We start from the raw sequence: 20,483 nt of genomic DNA on the forward strand, positions 1-20,483 counted from the left end.
ACGAATACGAATACGAATACGAATACGAATACGAATACGAATACGAATACGAATACGATTACGAATATGAATACGAATATGGATGCGAAAATGAATACGATATGAATATGGATACGAATATGGATGCGAAAATGAGTACGAATACGAATATGAGTACGAACGTGAATATTAAGACGAATATACCTTCTGCTCAAATATGAACGAGACGGTATCAATAAAACGGTCCACGGATGACATATGGCAAAAATAATTTTTTTGTTTTTTGGTAGGATATGTCACATAGTTTGTTTTCTGTGCTACTGTAAACAAGTCAAGCGCGAGTGTGTTCTTCGAATTTAACGATGGAAATTCAAGTTGAACAAAGAATTTGTTTGAAATTTTGTTATTCCAACAAAATTTCGGCTTCAGACGCCTTAAAAATGTTGCAGACAACCTATGGGGACTCTGCTCTATCGTGTGCACGTGTTTTCCAGTGGTACAAATCGTTCAAAGAGGGCCGTACATCGGTTGAAAACTTGCCTCATGAACGTCGTCCAGCAACATCAGTAAACGACGAAAACATCGGAAAAGTAAAGGAAATTGTGCTTGAAAATCGCACAAATCGCAAAATCGGTTAACGCTGAATATTATTTAGACGTTTTAAAGCGTTTGCGCGAGAACATTCGTCTTAAAAGGAAAGAATTGTGGGACAATAAGTCATGGTTCTTGCATCACGATAATGCACCAGCTCACACATCACGTCTTGTTCGCGATTATTTGAACAAAAATAAATTGAATATCGTTCCGCAAGCACCGTATTCGCCTGATATGGCTCCATGTGACTTTTTCCTGTTTCCCAAGCTCAAGTTGCCGCTCCGTGGAAAACATTTTGAGACAATTGAAGTCATAAAAGAGAATTCGAAGAACACACTCGAGCTTGACTTGTTTACAGTAGCACAGAAAACAAACTATGTGACATATCACGCTGAAATTTGCCATGTAAGCTTATAACAGTCGTACCAAAAAACAAAAAAATTATTTTTGCCATATGTCATCCGCGGACCGTTTTATTGATACCGTCTCGTTCATATTTGAGTAGAAGGTAAATACGAATGTGAATGTGAATGCTAATACTTTTACGAATAAGGATGCAAATCCGAATACGAACACATGGAGTCTGATATTTTTGTCCTTCCAAATGTCAATTACGGGACAACGCAATAGGATCATTGAGTCATGCCAGGTATCCAATTTGTTTTTAAGTGTTAAGATACGCCAAAACTCGGGCACAAAAATGCGAAACCTCGCTATCAAACTAAAATTATGCGAACAGACGTTTCCTAACATATTTTTTGCTGATCTGCAAAATTTGTCAAAAGGGGGCGGGTTCCGCCTCACAATTTAAGGCTGTACTTTGCGTTCGCATCCTCCGAGGTACGTCACAATCACTCGATATTGTTGTTTGAATGATTTTTTTTAATTCGCGTCTAGCGCTGTTTCAATACCACAATTCGCCGCACTTGATATTAATCCAATAGGAAAATTTGAAATTCTTCTCCCTGCGTATGCAGCGAAAATCTCATTGAAAACATATTCTAAAAGTATAGTTGGTGGAGATTGAACGCGTCGTTTGTAACAATTAAATAGTTTTTAGAAAAATTGTCAGCATAATAATTTTTGTTTTTGCAATTGGATGCACGTAACCACGATTACGATTACGTGACAGATTACGATTATGTGATCGATTACGATTACGTGACAGATTGTAGACGCTCCTCGAGCTTAGCCATGAAAATACATATTTATATAAAAAACCGCTTACGTTAAACAACATTTGAAAATCTGAACTTTGAGGTATTAGCAGCAGCAGATTGCCAATGAAGTCACCGCCAATGAAGTCAGCCGCCAGCAGTGTCATAACGTAGGTGTCAAACGTCATAAACCAAGCTTAGACATATGGTAAACAAACTGCTCCGACACATTAGTGATTTTGTTTTGGTATCATATACTTTTGGGTTTGTGAAAATGTCTGATTTTGTGCCGAATAATCGTCATTTGGGGGAAGTGTTGATTTTTCTCGAGAGCTTCCAAAAGTTTATGGAGAGCTTCCAAAAGTTTATGGAGATGCTGCTTTAAGTGAAACAATGTACCGAGAAGGGTTCCGTCGCTTCAAAGACAGTGATTTTAATGTTGACGACCGTCCGCGTGAAGGAAGGCCAAAAACCTTCGAAGACGTTGAATTGGAGGCATTGCTCAATGAGGATCGGTGTCAAACGCAAGAAGAGCTTGCTTCAGTATTAGGAGTTACCCGCCAATCCATTTCAAAGCGATTGCAATCCATTGCAAAACTTTGGGAATAATTCAGAAACAGGGGATTTGGGTTCCTTATGAGTTTCTGGATACTCCAGCTGCAAAAAAGGAAGGGTTTTCTTCATCGCATCTTAACGGGTGATGAAAAATGGATTCATTACGGCAATCCAAAGAAAGTAAGGTCATGGGGACTGCCCGGTCATGCTTCTACGTCGTCGCCTCTGACGAATATTCAGGCTGCGAAGGTTATGCTGTGTATTTGGTGGTGGGACCAAGTTGGTGTTATTTATTATGAAATATTAAAACCAAGCGAAACCATCACTGGGGATCGCTATCGCCTTCAATTGATGCGATTGAGCCAAGCACTGCGCGAGAAGCAGCCGCAATACGCGGAGAGTCATGAAAACGTGATTCTACTGCATGACAACGCTCGGCCTCACGTTGCCAAACCCGTTAAAACCTACCTGGAAACACTGAAATGGGAAATTCTACCCCACCCGCTATATACTCCAGATATTGCGCCGTCCGATTATCACCTGTTCCGATCCATGGCACATGGTCTAGCTGACCAGCAGTTCCATTCATATGAAGACATCAAAAAATGGCTTGATCCGTGGATAGCCTCAAAAGATGAACAGTTTTACCGCGACGGTATACGAGATGTACCAGAAGGATGGGAAAGAGTAGTAGCCAGCGATGGGCAATACTTTCAATGATTCACTTGTAACCACTTTTTCAGAATAAAGTTGTATTTTCATCAAAAAAAAAAACACAGCGAGATCTTAGTTGCGCACCTAATAAATATTTATTTCATTTTGTTTTTTTTGGGCTTAAGAAATGTTTAGTAAGAAAAGAATGCATTATTATATGGTTATGAAATGTTTTTTAAATTATTTAAACAATTTATTGTGGATACTTAATAAATTTGTTTACCTTGCCAAGAAAGATGAAGTTTTCTATGGTACCCGTAAGACAGAGTTTTAGATTTGTAAATAGTTTATACCAAATTCACTGAAAACTTTATTTTTTAATGGGATTTCCATGGTAATTCTCAATATGTTGTCGCCACTTTTAAATATTCAATAAAGTATAAAAAATAGGTGCCTAATTTTTCCGAACGCACAAGTTCAGAAGATGGCATCAAGAAAAAATATTGTTTTTTGGTCACCCTAATGTACATTTTAACTTGTCGTTATATACAAATTTAAGTCAATACATGACTGTAATTGTATCTAAATATATATATTTTTGTATATGTTTGTGGTCAGCATTGGTCATAATCGGCTTATCTTACTCTAAGGATATATGCACACTCACAAACAAGTATACAACCGACATATAAGTACAGAAAATACCCGACTAAGCATAAGGAAAAATAATTGAAAAACCAGAAGCAAAGTAAGAACTAAGAATCATTTGGTAAATACACAAGAAAAACAGAGATACTAAAAGGAAAGAGAGTGGATGAAAGTGAGACATAGGATGCGCATGGCTGCGTAAACGTACTAATGGCTTAAGTTTTACTGAACTTGACTGCCTAGACATGAAAATGAGCACTCCCGAGAAGGGCAAAGCTGGCATGTCAAAGGAAATGTTTGTATTGTAAATGGAAAAGTTGGGCAAGTTGTTAAAGGAAAACTGAAAGTAATTAAAGTAAGAAATTGTAAACCTTTTAAAGTATTTCCAATTGCAAATAGGTGCTTTTAGGGAGCTGACAACTTTTTAATTTGAATTAGAAAGAATTCCATAATAAAGTTGAGTTTAAAAGCGGTATTAAGAGAAAAGGAGAAAGGTACTTTCAAGTTAAATCCTCGCAAATATATATGAAGCTATCAGTTGAATTTAACAGTCATAAAGTTAAGCAGTAAATCAACATTCATTAAACTGTAATGCAGCATTTTTGATGGCGGAATAATGCAAAGCGCAGGATAGAAGACTTACAGATTATTTGTACAAAAATTTTGTCTGAAGGGATCACTAGCAAAATTGTATGGCAAATATTTTTCTAGAACATTTTAACTCTCTAGCAACCTTCAAAATGCCATTTTATTGCAAATTTTAAAAAAAGGGAGCCAAAACGATCCTTTCGTGAAAGAGCTAATGGGTTCAAATGCTCTGCAAAATTATTCCTTGTAGAATTTTCCTACATGCACCTTAACAACATATTTCTCTCCAACATGTATTTTAACTTTTTTTTCATGTATTTTAAAAGCACTTAGGCAAAAATATAAATTAGGCAAATCTAAAATGGTGATACCAAAGAAAGTTGACAAAAGAATGCAAAACGATTTTACGGTTTTACTATTTGGGTCTAGGCCTGTAATTCAGAGTTGGAATCATTTCGCCCCCAGACCATGATCCTCAAGTTCTCGCACAGTGTTACTAATCACAGCATAACATTAACGAATTGGGATCCACATCGAAAAAATCAAAGTGAAAAATACAAAAATTGAAGAATTTGATATAAATATGTAAGTCGAAAATTGAGAGGTTGAAACCAATAAACCAATACCGAAGACCAAAGAACCTACAGAAGACCGAAGACGAGTATATATCCGACCAAGGACTGTCACTCCAGCTGCCCTCCCCGTACATGTAGGGGTAATGTTTTTGCTGCTACAACGACAATAACCAAAGAACCCGATGGTCTGTCGCGTACTTTTTTGCAGAAAAGAAAATAGACGACATAGGCAGATTGATAGTCAAATCAAGATAATTTTACTAATAAAAAATAGTGGTTCTACAAGTGGTGCATCAAAATGGCATCTTTGGCTAAATGGGTATGGGCTGTTTCACTAAGACAACACCTACACCACCAACATCATTATACTGCTGATCCAATAACAACAATAAACATTGAGAAAAAATTAGAAAATTAGTTTTTTTTGGCCTTCTACTTTTTTCGACATATTTTTGGCTAAAAATGTCTTCAGTATGACGAAACTTTTAAAGCTTCGACAATTTAAGGTTTCACTATTTTTTTCGACGCATGCCAAATTGAATCTACATGAAAAAAATTTGTGCAAACATTCAAAACTCTTTGGTGAGCTCCGAGGCCGCTTAACATTAATCCACTTTGAGCTTGAATTGTTGCTATATATTCTCTTTACTCAAAGGTGTTTGGGGAAGGATAAAAGGACTTGAGGTTACAATTATTTATACACAGCGCTAATGTCGTTGAAAAACTAAAGAAATGCTGGCAAACAAAATTGACAACTTTTGTTAAGCTGCTCAAATTATTCATTACTAATATATAAAAGCTCGAAAATATGGAACAAATATTTGAGCAGTGGAGCAATGAATGAGTTTCGAGCGAGCATCAAGCGAATGCGTTGGTGGGTGACAACCTCTGAGAAGTGCACAGGTTCGAAACACCGAGTCATGAAATACCAATTGAGAGATTTTTCTAATATGTACCATAATAATAATAATATAAAAAAGTGAAAAACTCATAAAAACCAATCGCCGTTGGTAAGCGGCGTTAAACTGTAGTTCCCTCCATTTGTGGAAAACATCAAGGCGCACACCATAAATGGGAAGAGGAGCTCGGCCAAAGACCCAACTACATACATATCGAGCAACCCGCACTGCTCGTTACCCCGGTTTCTGGGGCTCTACTTCTTACACAAATGTAAATGTCAACCATTGGAACTTTTTTACTTCTTAAAACTTGAAAAGAAAATGTGAGGATTATTTTTGCCAGAGATGAAATCTGCAAACCCCATTCTTGGCCTTAAAATTTTCGGAAGTAGATAGAAAAAATGTGAGCGTTCTGTCGCGAAAACGCGGGGGTAGAAATCAGCAATATGTATTTAGATTCAAGCCATTTTATATAAGAAGAAACAAGAGTTGCGTCAGGCCGATTGAACTAGAAATGCTTTTATTATTTTTTTTTTTTGTGAATTTTTAATTTTTTAAATTATTACATGCTCGGGCACGATATTAGGTTACTAATTAATATTATTTTATTGCTCTATTATGCAAGATTTTCAATAACATTTTTTCAATTTTTCCAATAAATAAATTTCAATAAATTTTCTATTATCTTTGCAGGACTACGAGCACATGGGACGCGCCTTCTGTGAGACTTTACTAGATTATGGCGATGAAACACCAAATAAAGTAAAGAAAACGAATAAACTTATGAAACAAATTAAAAAGATTAGGAAGCGTGAGAAACGCGAGAAGAAAGCATTGAAATTGAAGAAAATGGCCGAACAGGGATGTATAATCGATGAGAAACTTAAGGTTAAACATACAGGGAAGAGTGTTTCCTAAGGGCGCGAAAGTAAAAACAAAATACACAATTTTTTTTTAATTTAATGCAATTACGCCAAAAAGAAGTTTTACAATCGTAAAAAAAAAAAAATTAGCTTAACATTGCTGCCGGCTCCGTTCTCAAGTAGTCAAGAAAAAGATGCTGGCGCTGCCAGAACTTTATATGTTTTGTGTCTTAGTTCGTAGGTCTTAAGTATTAAAATTAATCGATTTGTATTATATTTTAGTTATTTATTTATTTATTTAAAATTTTTTTTGTAACAGTAATATATTTATTCAGGAAATTACTTTATGTTGCGCTTTGTTTGAGATGACTTTTCTGCTGTTTTATTATGGGTATTCACATAACTGGTTGACTCATAGCTAATTTGATTTTTGTTTTGCTTTTTTCTTTTTTTTTTGAAACTTTATCAATTGGTTTTATGTAATAACGCAATTCATTTAATGAGTGCTGCCAAAAGTTTTACAAGAAATACCAGCAAATGAAATTGCGAATACTTTAGCCACTTTAGCGTTCACTTTGCAATAAAATAAGTGTAATTGGTATACACTAATAAAAATATGTATACTAGGACGGGGCAAATTTTTTTTTTCGACTTTGTGTCGCTGTCTGAAATATTCAACTGGTAGTTCTGAACAGAAACATTCCCGAGGTACAGTGCGCAGTCTTAAAATGGATTTTAGGTATCATTAAAATTATTATTATTATTAAGAATATGAATTTCCATTATTTTGAAGAGCAGCCACTGAGACTTTCGGCTTACCTCAGGTATTGCAAATATGTCTTCATATTTTTTATTTTGTTGTTAATTTTCCAATATTCTAAATTCTATTATTATTATTATTTTTTTTTTCTATTTTTAAACATTTTTAAGGGTTTGATATTTTTCTTTTTATATTTTATTTTAATTTGAACAAAAAGAATTACTAGATAAATTTTTTATCGAAATATAAACGACTTTTATAGATTCTACTGTACTTAAAAAAGGTTAAAATTGTGAATATTGCTATTTTACACAATGAAAGGAGGTTCTTGAACAAAAGAAGCGTCGAAAATTAGATCACCATATCCAAAAACAGCCGAATACACTTTGCTCCGGAAAAATTATGTAATAAAACACTTCAAATCAAATGTTAAAATTAAAGCTCTTCTTGCTAGAATTCATAATAGCCTTTCTTAAAACACAACATATTACAACGCATTTCAATTAAATGTAGGATTGATGCCTATATTTCGCGTATAAGGATTAATATGTAAATATTAGTTTGGGAAAAAAGAAACCTATTATTTTTTCAAAACTTTATTTAAGTTGTTTCGGATTATCCGATTTGGGTCAGATATGCACCGCTTTATTGTAAAATTTGTTGCCATTTTAATGGTACCTTCACAATGCCTCTCCCATAAAAGTCTTGGTCTATTGGCGAAAAACTTTAGTAATAGATTTTCATAATTTTTTCTTGATACCGATTTCTTTTCACTCATGAAGTCTTGCAATGAGAGAAAAAGGTGTTAATCGCTTGGTTCCAGGTCCGGACTACATGGTGTATGCATTAAAATTTCCCAACCAAGCTTTCGGAGTTTTTGGCGAATTACTACAGGAGTGTGTGGCCGTGCGTTGTCCTGATGGAACCAACACCGCTTCTGTTGACCAATACTGACCGATTCTGACAGTAAAAATCAAAATTTAGTATTTGACGATCAAAGCAAAACTGTAAGATGCATCGAATTTTCTCTTTGTTGACTTCCATTGCTAATGCCCTGTAAGCCACAACTGAATGGAACAAACAAAATTTAAACTGTTTGATCGATACTTTACGAGATATCGATAACTACAGCCATCTACCAAAACAATAATGTATGTATTTTTCCCCAAATTTGATATTAAAACTAATGAGGCTTGAATTCGTTCTTAGAAATTATTTGGTCAGAACTATCAACAGAATACTTCAGAATACGCAATAAGCTCAGTTATTATTTTAGCATAAATTGGCGCCCCCTAATGTACACAATTTGTCTCAAGTTTACGAAATATTATAGTTTTGATGGGTAAACGATGTTTCCATAATAAATAAATTTCCAATAACAAGTCATGTAAAGGTGATCATAGGTGAAAGCATACGAGCGATCACAAATCGATCGCAGACGATTTCTTCTGCCTACACATCAATCGTGTTGCCATTCGTTCGTGCATCGTTCCCGATTTAACCTCTAATCCAGCGTTTGTATCAAAAAAAGAACACAGTGAACACTGTTATTGAGCATATCTTTTTAAAATAATAGAGCCGACTTTTTACAGAGTCTTTCAAAGTGAGTGAATCAACTGTTTGACAGATTTTACCTGTAGACGTGCCTATGGTGGATATTTATACAAAGTTATTTGATTATTATTTCATTAGTTCTTTTCTTATTTATATTAGTTATTTGAGTACCCAACAACAATTTTTGTTTTTTGACTTTAAAACATCTTAATTTTGTTCTTATTTTGCATACCACTTGACTGCCTATTTTCTTACTAATTAAATATTTAAAAATACAGTAGAACACTTAATGAGATTTTTCAAGATTTTCATTTTAACAAAATTAATTTATTTTTTGTTTTAAATATAAGCATTATTATTTTAAATTAAGCATTTTTGCCTTTACGCTTTCTTTCATTCAATAAATATCCGTGATGGCGCCGCTGAGGAAAGTTGCCACCGTCATCGAGATGTGTACAAAATGTGTAAGCTTGTAAGCTCAATGAATGGTGGCAATTTTCTGAATTAGCAACAAAAATTATTAAATTTCATTTTTATTATTTCTTATTTTTTTACAACATTTTTTTATTTACCACCTTTTTTTTTTATTTTACAACTTCGTTTTTACCATTTTTTTATTTTATTTATAATTTTTTTTTATTTAATATATGTGTGTAAAATAATACAAAACCAAACTCACAAATAAATGTCACCGAAAGAATTTAAGATTTCTCTGCCCGTTTTCTCATCTAAGCAAAAAAGTGAGCTTTACTGACTGTGCCGATAAACTACTCGTAACTTTAAAGCAGCGTTTAACTCTTCGTTTTTTAACTAACTAATAAATTTTAATTAAACTAAGATAAGGCTTGGGTAATTCCATGATTTTGGTGAACTATTCAAAGCTAGTAATGTTTATAAGCAAAAGCAGCTGCTCTTCTTTGACATTAATTTTACTTTAGTTTAAACTTAAATAGACATTTTAAAAGCACATTAAATATACTTTGAGCTGCTTTTGAAATAACGAAGATGCGTCTATCGAAATGATAAAATGAGATGTTATTTGAGAAAACGGCCTTTAGAATTCTGCCAAAGTTATAAAAAAAAAATATAGGTAAACTTACTATCTGCCAAGAGCCACATACTCGAAAAACCCCGTACACTTTTAGTTCATACGCCCTTGTACTTCGCTACACAATTTTTGATGAATTTTTTCCGGTGCAAGAAATATTGCAAACCACGTTCAATGGTTGCCCAGAGAGTGAGCCCACTTGGAAGGGAAATAAGGTGAAGGAAAGCAATAGGACGACACCCACGAAATTTGAAAGCTGAAATTTTGTCATCCTCAGAACTACATTGTGTACCACGTTGGAAATGTTTACAGCTTTTGAAACTTATTATCAAAAGAAATTAATTTCTTTAAAATAAAAAAAAAATTGTAAGCATTTCGTCAACATATCTACTTAAATAAACAAAAGCAAGTAAAAGTTCTTAAAGTTACTAAACTTCAAAATTAATATAAAATTTTGTGGCGTCGATATTTGCTTTTATAACTTCTTCTAATCTCATTGGCATTCTTTTAACTAAAAACACACACTCTACTGGTGTAATCGATACCCAAATTTCGTTGATTTTCTGTTTCAGTCCTGTACTGTCCTTTGAGAATCATTTCTTAGCTGTTTTTTGGCAATGGGATTGAGGTCTGAACCGGGAGATGGTCAATCTAAAACCTCTATATCTCTTTGACATAACCCATCTCGGATAAGTTCGGCGATTTGTGCTGGCGTGCCTCCCCATCAAACAAAGTGATTTGCAATATTTCACACACCTAGAAAAATTATCAAAAATTATGTAGCGGAGAAGTGCAAGGACGCATTAACTAAAAATGGTTACGGCGGTACAAAACACTTAATTTATGATTAAAATATAATGAAATAACTTTTAAGTAAGAGAACTTGTTTAAATCGAATAACAAAAAAAAAGAAATTAATACAAAAATACACAATTTTTGTACTAACAACGCAGTATTTAGTAACTTAAGCTCTAAGAAAACGCAACTTCCCCTCTAAACCGTAATTGTTGTTATCACTAACTCTGAGTTGCTCAACGTTTCTGCATACATATATATAAGATATTAAAATAACAAACTCCGCTTCGTGCCATTTTGATCAGTTTTTATCTTAAATGCTATCTTGACGCGCTTTCTCCGCCAAAGCAAAAGCTTTTTTACACTACGCTTATATTTCTATTTCCACATTTACTTGTATATTCAACCTATTCGGTATCCTCTGTATTTCAAGCCCACCCATCCGCCTTCCCTTGCATACACAACCCGTTATTTATTTATTTAAACGTTAAAAAAACTCATCCGCCTAATTCGCTCCCCTAAATTACAGATTAAACTATGAAAATTTATCGGCGAAAGTCGAAAATATTTATACATACCTACATTTTAGCATTAAAAATGTACGCAATGACATCGTTCACATTTGTTTACTTTCTATAATTGATTTGCGTAGAATATTTTATTTTAAGTAGTATAATTTGACTAAGTGATTTTACAACGGAAATATTTATTTAATCTCTACACTGTATTTTGTATTATTTAATCTATTCCGTAAATTTAGTTTGTTGATTTTGTATTTACATATGTCATATTTTATTTGTAGTCAATCTGTGCTAACAAAAGTAAATAATAAATTTTAAGTATTTTATAAACAGAATTGGTAGTTTTGTTGTTTTATTTTTTGCGTTTTCGGTACTTTATATGACACAATCGATAGTGCTTTTATTTTGATAATTTTTGACACATCGCACATTTGTTGAACTCTTTCAGTAAAGGAGGCACCAAAAATTGACTTCTCAGTCTTAAAAACACTAAAAATGCAAAATTTGTACAAAGAAAAACCGTACAAAAAAACACAAATTTTAAGACAGTGACACCCATTTAAGTTTAAGGTAATAATAAACATAAAAAATTAATTCCCCTCTCTACCAAAAATAGTAATTGTGTTGACAGATGGCGGTGTTAATCCGAATTACCGGGGCAGTTAATTCTGATCAAAGTTGTAGAGTGGCAGATGGTTGTTAAGTGGATTGGGGAACAGCTGATTTGTTTACTGGATAGTTTTGTCAGTAAAATATGGAGCGCAGGCAACAAATACGGGTATTACCTGCCCTGATGCTAAGAAATAATTATTTATTTAAAAAAATCTTAAATTCCAATTTCTTAAACTGCTCGGAAATATCAAAACATGGCATTTCATTCAGTCTTTCTTGTTCTTTTTTCTGACAATTTTCTGTTTATTTTCCATTTACAAAAGATATTAACTGTCGTTTTTCGGCAGTGTTGCCATCGATAATTCCCCAATCCGCTTAAATTATGCGAATTAAGTCTGGATAAATTAAGTCTGTAAGATGGACAAAACTAATGTTACCTGTCATGTCCGACCCCCTGTCGCAGACCCTCCGATCATTAAGCAGAAGGGACTGTCGGCAGATCGTTGGACTGATGACGGGCCTCTTTCTATGGGCGAAGCACATGGAAAAGGTAGGCATCTCAGACAGTGCACTCTGCCCAACATGTGGAGAAGAGGATGAAGCGACCACCTTGGCTCCTACAAGATCTACACAGATTTCTTCGAAGGTCGGGTAGATTTAAAGAAAATTACAAAGGGAACCCTAGTGCAATACAATGGACTTAATTGTGGTTGAGTGCTGCACTTGCTAGTCTGTCCCGACAAAAAAAGAAATCTACCAGTTGATCCAGATTAGTTGCACTTAATTCCTGATATAATTCTGAATTAATTCATTAATCCCGATCAATAAAATGCCATAGGTTAGGTTATGTTGATGCGGTTGTCCACCATGTGACACACTCAGGCTCGTAGCCCTTGTTCTTATCTCTCCTAAAACCACTGTGTGCTTCCCAAAAATTTCAGAAGATCTCTGATTTCGCCAATACTGAGATCTTCCAATTCATTAAAAAATTGTCTACCTAAAATGGTAAATCTACGTCTGGATAGAGCAGCACAATGGTCCAGGAGGTGCGAGATCGTATCTTCCGCTGCCTCATCTAGACAGCTTTAGCAGAATTTATGTGTCTGCCGCCGATCTTTGAGCGTGTCTGCCTATAAGACAGTGCGCTGTTATAACCGAAATCAGTGGCTAGGACTGTGCTTATTTTGGCTTAACAGAGATTCCGCACGTTTGGCATTGAGAGTCGGCCACAACTGTCGAGCGATTCTGCAGGTGGTTTCACTACGTGATCTTTCATTTGCTACTCTTACAATTTCCTCAAAAATAAGTAGCTTACAAGCGTATGCCCATGTTATGTGTACTCATCAGTCAACTTGGTGCCAAATTTTGCTGTTCATCGGCCCTGAATGTGACAATGGCCAAGAACCCATGTTAAAATAACTTTCCTGTATAAAATGTTTAAACGTCATGAAAAGTTTTTTTGTCTCTATCGTACTGCAAGACGACACACGATTCTCTCCGGTGCATCGAGAGCTTGGCTAGAACGCAGAAATGCCAGGTCGTGAGGCCTTTCTAACCACGGGCTGGCCGTAAACGTTCGAGAGCTGCTAAGACTAACCGAACGCCAGTCTCGATAGTAGCGACGATCTTAATCTTAATCAGACACTAACCGATGGTTGTCCATGTGGTTAAACAAAATCAGCCTTATGTGAACAATCGTGATCAAAAAATTGGCGACAAAAAAAATTAAAGTGTCAATTTATGGGAATTTTTGCTCACATGGAGTTCACGATAAGAAAGACCGAATAACTTTGAGTCATAATGACGTCGAATCAGTATCTATGCCTAAGAATCTATTAAGCTGGAGTATTATTTCTTCTTTTATTAATTTAATACCAAAATTAAATATCTCCCTGCAGCAGTGTAGAAGCTCAATTGATAGTAAATTTAACTGCGTTTACTTGCCGGAGACCAGCCACGGGAAATCGGAGCCCTTATAGTTAGCTTCAACTTGTCATTAGGGTTTTCGGGAAGTTTTGCGGCGGTTGCGATTTGACAATCAAATATGGGCAATGTTTGGTCAACTCAAAATGGAGTTACACTGCAACCGGATCCAACGCACACCGAGCTGCTTTGTGTGCTTATTTCACACCAAATTTCGGTAAATCGAATGTTCCGTCTCATCACATTCTCATTCAACTCAACATTTACTTGATTTCTGATTTAAAAATAAAAACTAAAACTATCAAATTGAGGATCGCTATGATTTATATTAAAATTATTTCAAGTTTTTTTGTAAATCCCAAAAATTTTCTCTTAACACTTTTTTTAGCAATTCTCGCTTTGTTTTTAATAGAGGATATCAAACCGAAGCACAAAAATTTAAGCGCATTCGCTTTTCACGTTGACATTCTCATAATTTTAAAATGTTTTAATAATTTTAAATTATTTTCCCCAACAACAGGAACGCTTGCGTTTGAAAATCATTGAACGCCTTTTGAAAGAAGGTTCCAACGCCGACGAACCACTAAATATACCACTATCCGATTATTCCAGGTAAGCTATTCACGGTTATTTCCAAGCCGATTTGATCCACTGAAATTCTTCTAAACTCACATAGTGACGAGGGTGGTGTCTCCAGTTCAGAGAACGAATGCCGTGGTTCCAGTTTTTCTGATTTGGAAGGACCCTGCTGCACTCTATCTAGAGCGCCACCATCTACTCCAGAAGCAGAGGCGCAAACTCGCCGGGTATGTACTACCTATGCACAAATCTCTTTCTATCCAATATTCCCGTCCTTTATCCCGCTATTTCATTCCCTCAAATTGCACAGCACAAACTAAGCCGCATGCGTCGAGTTATGCATGAGCTTGATCGCATCTACTTTCAACCGTTATTTCAAAAGAAATTCCGCTGTTTTATGCGTTATAAACCTGGCAAACCGAAACGGGCCCATAAGAAGAGCTCGAAAAAGAAGAGTGTAAATAGTATTCAAGATGGCGCTAAGTCGCAGACACGTCGACTGCACGGTGGCGCTATAAATGCCGATGGTATTAGCACACAAGAGAGTTTATATGAGGAGATTTTCCAGGATGCGCTGGATGGCCTTTCACATGAAAGTGTATCAGATTCTGTAAATCCATCTGAGGATTGTGTATTCTTATCTGCCGAAGGTGGTACGGATGATTCGAGGCAAGATTGTAGAAAAGTTTCGCGCAAGTTTCATACCACCAAGAAAAGGTCCAAGGAAACGAAAGCTATTAAAGAGCCACCACAACCGCAACGTTTAGTTGTTTCTAGAAAACTTCGCATGTGGTTGGCGGATAGAAAAATATTCATCTACCGCTGTAAGATAAAGGTAAAATGTTTTTGTAAGGTAATGGCTTCAAAAATCTCCTAACGTATAAGTTGATACAACTATTTTTTTGCTACTCAATGTAGGAATTTCCATATTTAGTTTACAGAAGTCACAAATGCTCCTTAAAAAGCTTTAGGATTATTTTTTTTTTCTGAAAGGTAAAGCAATATTTTTTCTGGTGCCGAATAAGGCTACTAGTATAAGTTTGAAGCAGGAGTTTGCGTGGTGTAGATGACAGAACTAACAAAGGTTATTGTGGAAGGCTAAAAAGAAATGGAATAGGGAAAATGATGTCGAAGCTTCATATGGCCACTGAGGTTGTTCGTCCTGGAACCATAAGTTTCTAGTACTTGTGGAAGCCTCAAATGGATGTGTGTCCAATGGCTGTATGTCATGAGCGAGTTGTGCTATGTGGATTTTAAGGACTGCAATAGTAAATAGTTTACTTGTATGCGTAAACCTATGCCCTTGGACTTTAAAAAATAGTCCAGAACTAATGCCCATTTCAAATAAATAAAATTAAAAATTTAAATCGATAGTTTCGCAGGTAAGATGACAACTGCCACTATTGTCCAGCTGAAACCAAAAGTTTTTCAGATCCCATTCACGCACTTGTGGGCATAAACAATTTTTGAACATGGCTCTCTATTCTATAGGATTAGTTTCGCTCAAAGTACGACAATTTGATTATGTTTGTGACTAAATAATCGATATTTTGATTTTTTTAAAGATAAAAAACATCTGGATCCGATTTTTTTGCATTTATTACCATCGAAAACATTAAAATCTGAGAGTATCGATCAAATATGATCGAAAAAAATTTAGTTGTAAAATAACCATTATTTTTTACCGAAAAAATATCGATAAATGTATCCAAAAACGTAAAAATTGAAATCATTCAAAAAAAACTAAAAACTGAAAATAACGATCAAATATAATACAAAAATCAATAAAATTCATACAAAGGCGACGGAAAAATGAAAATCGTAGAATACCGATTAAATAGAAATGCAAGAAATCGAGTTCAAGAAAATTGATTAATTTGTATCGAAAAATATCGATAAATTAATAAAAATTAAAATGAAAAGCATACAAAGATGACGGAAAAACGAATATCTGAGAATGACTATTAAATAAAACAACAAAACAAAACAAAAAAATATGCTCAAGATTACCGATTATTTTTTACCAAAAAAAAATATCGAATAATAAAACATAAAAATGGAAAGCATACAAAGACGACAGGAAAATTAAAATCGGGGAATAAATAAAAACGCAAGAAATGAAGTTAAAGAAAATCGATACTTTTGTATCGACAAATATAATAAAAATATATAACTAAAAAGCATACAAAGACGACGCAAAAATGTAAGTTTTAGAGTACCGATTAAATAAATCGATCATTTTTTTACCAGAAAAAATATCGATAAATATAATCAAACAACGCAAAAATGAAAATCATATAAAGACGACGGAAAATTTTAAGTTTCAGAGTACCGATTAAATAAATCGATTATCGATAACGCAAAAATGAAAAGCATACAAACACAACGCAAAAATGTAAGTTTTAGAGTACCGATTAAATAAATCGCTTATTTTTTGCCGGAAAAAGTATCGATAAATATAATCAAACAACGCAAAAATGAAAATCATACAAACACGACAGAAAAATTTAAATCTGAAAGTAACGATTAAATATAAACGCAAAAAATTAAGTTAAAGAAAATCGATTATTTTGTATCGAAAAATATCAATCAAATATAAAAAACATGAATTAAAAGCATTCAAAGACTATCGATTAAATAAAAACGCAAAAAATTAAGTTCTAGTTTTTATCGAAAATATATGACCACAAGAAATAAAAACTATAAAAAAAAACAATGAAATATGATCAAAAAAATTTTATTATTTATTTATTTAATATATGGAAAATAACAATAAATTATTATTTTACAATAAAAAAAAGGAGCACTAGCTGCCAGGGCTTACGGCTCACTATTCTAATAAGAATATTTTTTTACTACAAAAGTTAAGCTATTAAATTAAGAAATTAAGTTATGTGAAAGGTAAATTCATAGGATATACGGAATAATATTTACATAGATGTTTAAGTAAAGAGACTTATGGTTTAAATCAATTTTCTCAGATCCGCTCTAATTAAGTAATCTGTCATTTTCTCAATGTTTTCCTGAGAAGGAGTCTTTAGTATTTCCGATGGAAGATGGTTGTTGAAACTTGTGTTCCTGAGATTCATAAAATGCGTGCAGTCGTCCAACAGGTGTTTAACTGTTAATGTTGACAGGGTGCAGTAGGGGCAGGAAGGTGGCCTCTCACCAATTAAAATGTGGGAGTGTGTACCGATTGTGTGTCCAATACGGAGTCGGATGAATGCAGTGATGTCCTTGGTACGGCATATGGCTTGATAGTTGGGTTTAGCGCCAGTTGTATTTAAGCTTGCATAATGGTGTTGCACTGTTCTCCATGCCTCAGTTCTTTTTGCTTCCAAATATTTATTAATTAGTCCGCAGATGTCCTTCTTAAGCATACAGTCAAATGTGTGCAACGGTTCCATTGCTGCAGCCTTAGCATTTTGGTCGGCAAGCTCGTTCCCTTTAATACCAACGTGGCCAGGAATCCACATAATTTTGACTTTATATTGATGCTCAATTAATATGCTCCGTATGTTTGAAATAATATGTTTTAATATTGTATAATTTTGTATAACGACTAAGAAGGTATATTTTCTCAATTAAGCTATAACCTTGCAACTCACTTTGTCATACCGATAAACACATTTTCGTACTCTCAAAAGCTTGTTAATCTGAAGGGTCGATGCATCTAAAGATTGATGAATGTGCTCCTTAAGATACATATCGCACCCTAAATACAAAAGGGTGACAACTCAAAATGTTCCTTCTGCTCAAATATGAACGAGACGTTATCAATAAAACGGTCCGCGGATGACATATGGCAAAAATAAATTTTTTGTTTTTTGGTGGGACTGTTATAAGCTTACATGGCAAATTTCAGCGTGATATGCCACATAGTTTGTGCTACTGTAAACAAGTCAAGCTCGAGTGTGGAAAATTTTGAGTTGTGACCCTATTGTATTTAGGGTGCGATATGTAGTTAGGTTCAAAGTAAAGATAGAAAAAAGGAACAGTGGGATTCGCTCACCCACTTTATGAGTATTAAACTAGATTAACAAAATAGTGGATTTTTACTCTAGCCTTTCTATAGCGTGAATATTGCGCCTTTAGTCATACTGCATGTCTGCAAGCCACTGGAGGAAAAAAATCAAAACCTAGACAATCGAGAAAGACTGAAATGAACAGGAGAACCAGTTTATGACAAAAAGCAAATCGATCACACTACTCTATTCCGCTCCCTCGAGCATATCCGCCCATATCCTAGTCTTTCCCCATGTAATTTAAAATTTCTTGTGCAGTGCAGCACGAGCTTTGAGTGGCTTCACGCTCGCTGGCTTAATAACTGCGTGCAGCAAATACGTGGTTGTCACTGCCTTCGCATTTAACGGCACGCTAAACTTTCGCGTGCTCAAAAAAATACCGTGAAATTCTCGAGTAGCGAAACAAAAAAAACAAAATAATTCGCACAACGCTCAAATATGTAACTTCCAGCGACGAATTGTTGCAACTTTCGGCATATTTGCAATGACTGCAAATTTTTCCAACGCTTTTCACATTTTTCATACGACCTTTTCGAGCATTGTTGAACAGCAAAAAAGGCTGAAGCCGTGAATTTTTCGAGCATTTTCACTTTTTTCACGAGGCGCATATTCTCTCGCTGACTGTCATAGGTACATTCGCCAACATTTTTGCCAAAAAATGCAAAGGCAACATTTTTATTTGGTTTCATCTTTGAATTTTACTTCGCTACTTTTGCCATTCTTTTTTTTCATTTTTTTTTTCGTGTGCTCTTCCACTTTCCATTGAATCATTTATTTGATTTGTTTTTTTCGGTTTTATTTTGGTCGTGCCTTTTTGTAGGCCTTACATGCCTATCGGCTCTAATTGTTTTCCGCCCTTATATTGTTTTTTTTTTCTTTTTTTGTCGTTCAAATATAATTTTTTTTATTTGTGGCAAAAAATTTGCTAAATGCTTTGTTTGGCAACACGCGCATTTTGCGCCGTTGAAAAGGTCAAGTGCATAAGGGGCCTTTCGACATCAGTTTAACTTCTTATATAAATTTCGCTCAGCACATAAGCTTAAAAATTTGATAAAATGTTTTGCGTTTTGCGTGACTTGTCAAATGAATTTCATTAAAGAGGCGGTGAAATCAAAAACCAAAAAAAGTCGACCCTAGAGTGCTGCTTTTCCCACAAATTGGCACTGTGGGCGTGCTAGGTGCAACTGATGAGAGGTTGTGCAAGTTTCGTGGGGCAGTCGTCGCTAACTGGCTTAATATAGTCAGAGAGTCACTGTCGCCATTCTACCGGTTGCCCTTTTGTGTGTAAATTTGTTTGTTTTTTTGCGGCAAATTCTACTATGGCAGCAACCTGCCAAATAAATCAGTAAAAACTTGGTAAGAAAAATTCCGCCGGTTGCAATGTTATGGTCATAATAAAGACAATGAAAGAAAAATCAATAAGTTAAAAACAAATACGTCTTGATTTTTGTGTCACAGCAATGCACATATCTATGTGGATGTTTGTGTATGTGCTTGCAAGTAAACATGTATGGGCAAGAATGCAACGCTTGCGTGAAATTTAGTCGTCGTTGGGGCGCGCGCTTAGACATTGATTTGGCATTGCACAGTGTTTTATTTTCGAACTGAAAATGTCTGTTCTTAATAGCAATGAAAAATTACAAACTTTTTATGGGATGGCAAGAAAAACAATAGTGAACTTATAATTCCTACTATAGAAATTAGAGGGTACTATAGAGACCCAATTTCAGCTGTTACAAACACAAAACGCTTAAGCACCTTATGAACAATAAAAAGCACCTTATACCTTTGTATAGAATAAAAGCCAATATTATTTCATCAATAACTTCTTTTTTTGAGATTAATAAGAAGGTAAAACTTTCCAGTAAGTATAGAATTTCGTTACCACACCTTTTTTAACAGAACTTCAGAAAGCATCGAATGTTCTGCAGAATAGCCAATTTTACTTCAGACACTGTAAAATGTACTTCAGAAAAGTCAATATTACATCAGGAACCGTAAGGTGTACTTCAGAATAGTCAATTATATATCCGAAACCGTCAGATGAATTTCAGAATAGTAAATTATATATCTGAAACCGTAAAAAGTACTCTTGAAACTATAGATTGTGCTTCAGAATAATCAATTTTTTAAGAACAATATTACCGTTCTAGC

The 20,483-nt window shown here is 34.6% G+C and overlaps 2 protein-coding genes across 5 annotated transcripts in view; one reads left to right on the plus strand and one right to left on the minus strand.

The window, feature by feature from the left end:
• The window catches only part of LOC129237975 (glutamine-dependent NAD(+) synthetase), a 241,915-nt gene that overhangs the window by 207,540 nt on the left and 13,892 nt on the right, over positions 1-20,483 (minus strand). The gene's annotated exons all lie outside the window — the stretch shown is intronic.
• Positions 1-20,483, plus strand: part of LOC129237974 (cytosolic carboxypeptidase Nna1) — a 208,961-nt gene that overhangs the window by 175,166 nt on the left and 13,312 nt on the right. For 3 of the 4 annotated variants that reach the window (XM_054872980.1, XM_054872984.1, XM_054872983.1), the window contains 4 exons: positions 6,343-6,505; positions 14,241-14,337; positions 14,402-14,531; positions 14,615-15,139. In XM_054872980.1, coding sequence (XP_054728955.1) covers positions 6,343-6,505; positions 14,241-14,337; positions 14,402-14,531; positions 14,615-15,139 — 915 coding nt within the window. The remainder of the gene's footprint in view (positions 1-6,342; positions 6,506-14,240; positions 14,338-14,401; positions 14,532-14,614; positions 15,140-20,483) is intronic. The other variant, XM_054872981.1, reaches the window with a different exon arrangement.

Source organism: Anastrepha obliqua, chromosome 2 (assembly GCF_027943255.1).
Source record: "Anastrepha obliqua isolate idAnaObli1 chromosome 2, idAnaObli1_1.0, whole genome shotgun sequence".
NCBI lineage: Eukaryota > Metazoa > Arthropoda > Insecta > Diptera > Tephritidae > Anastrepha > Anastrepha obliqua.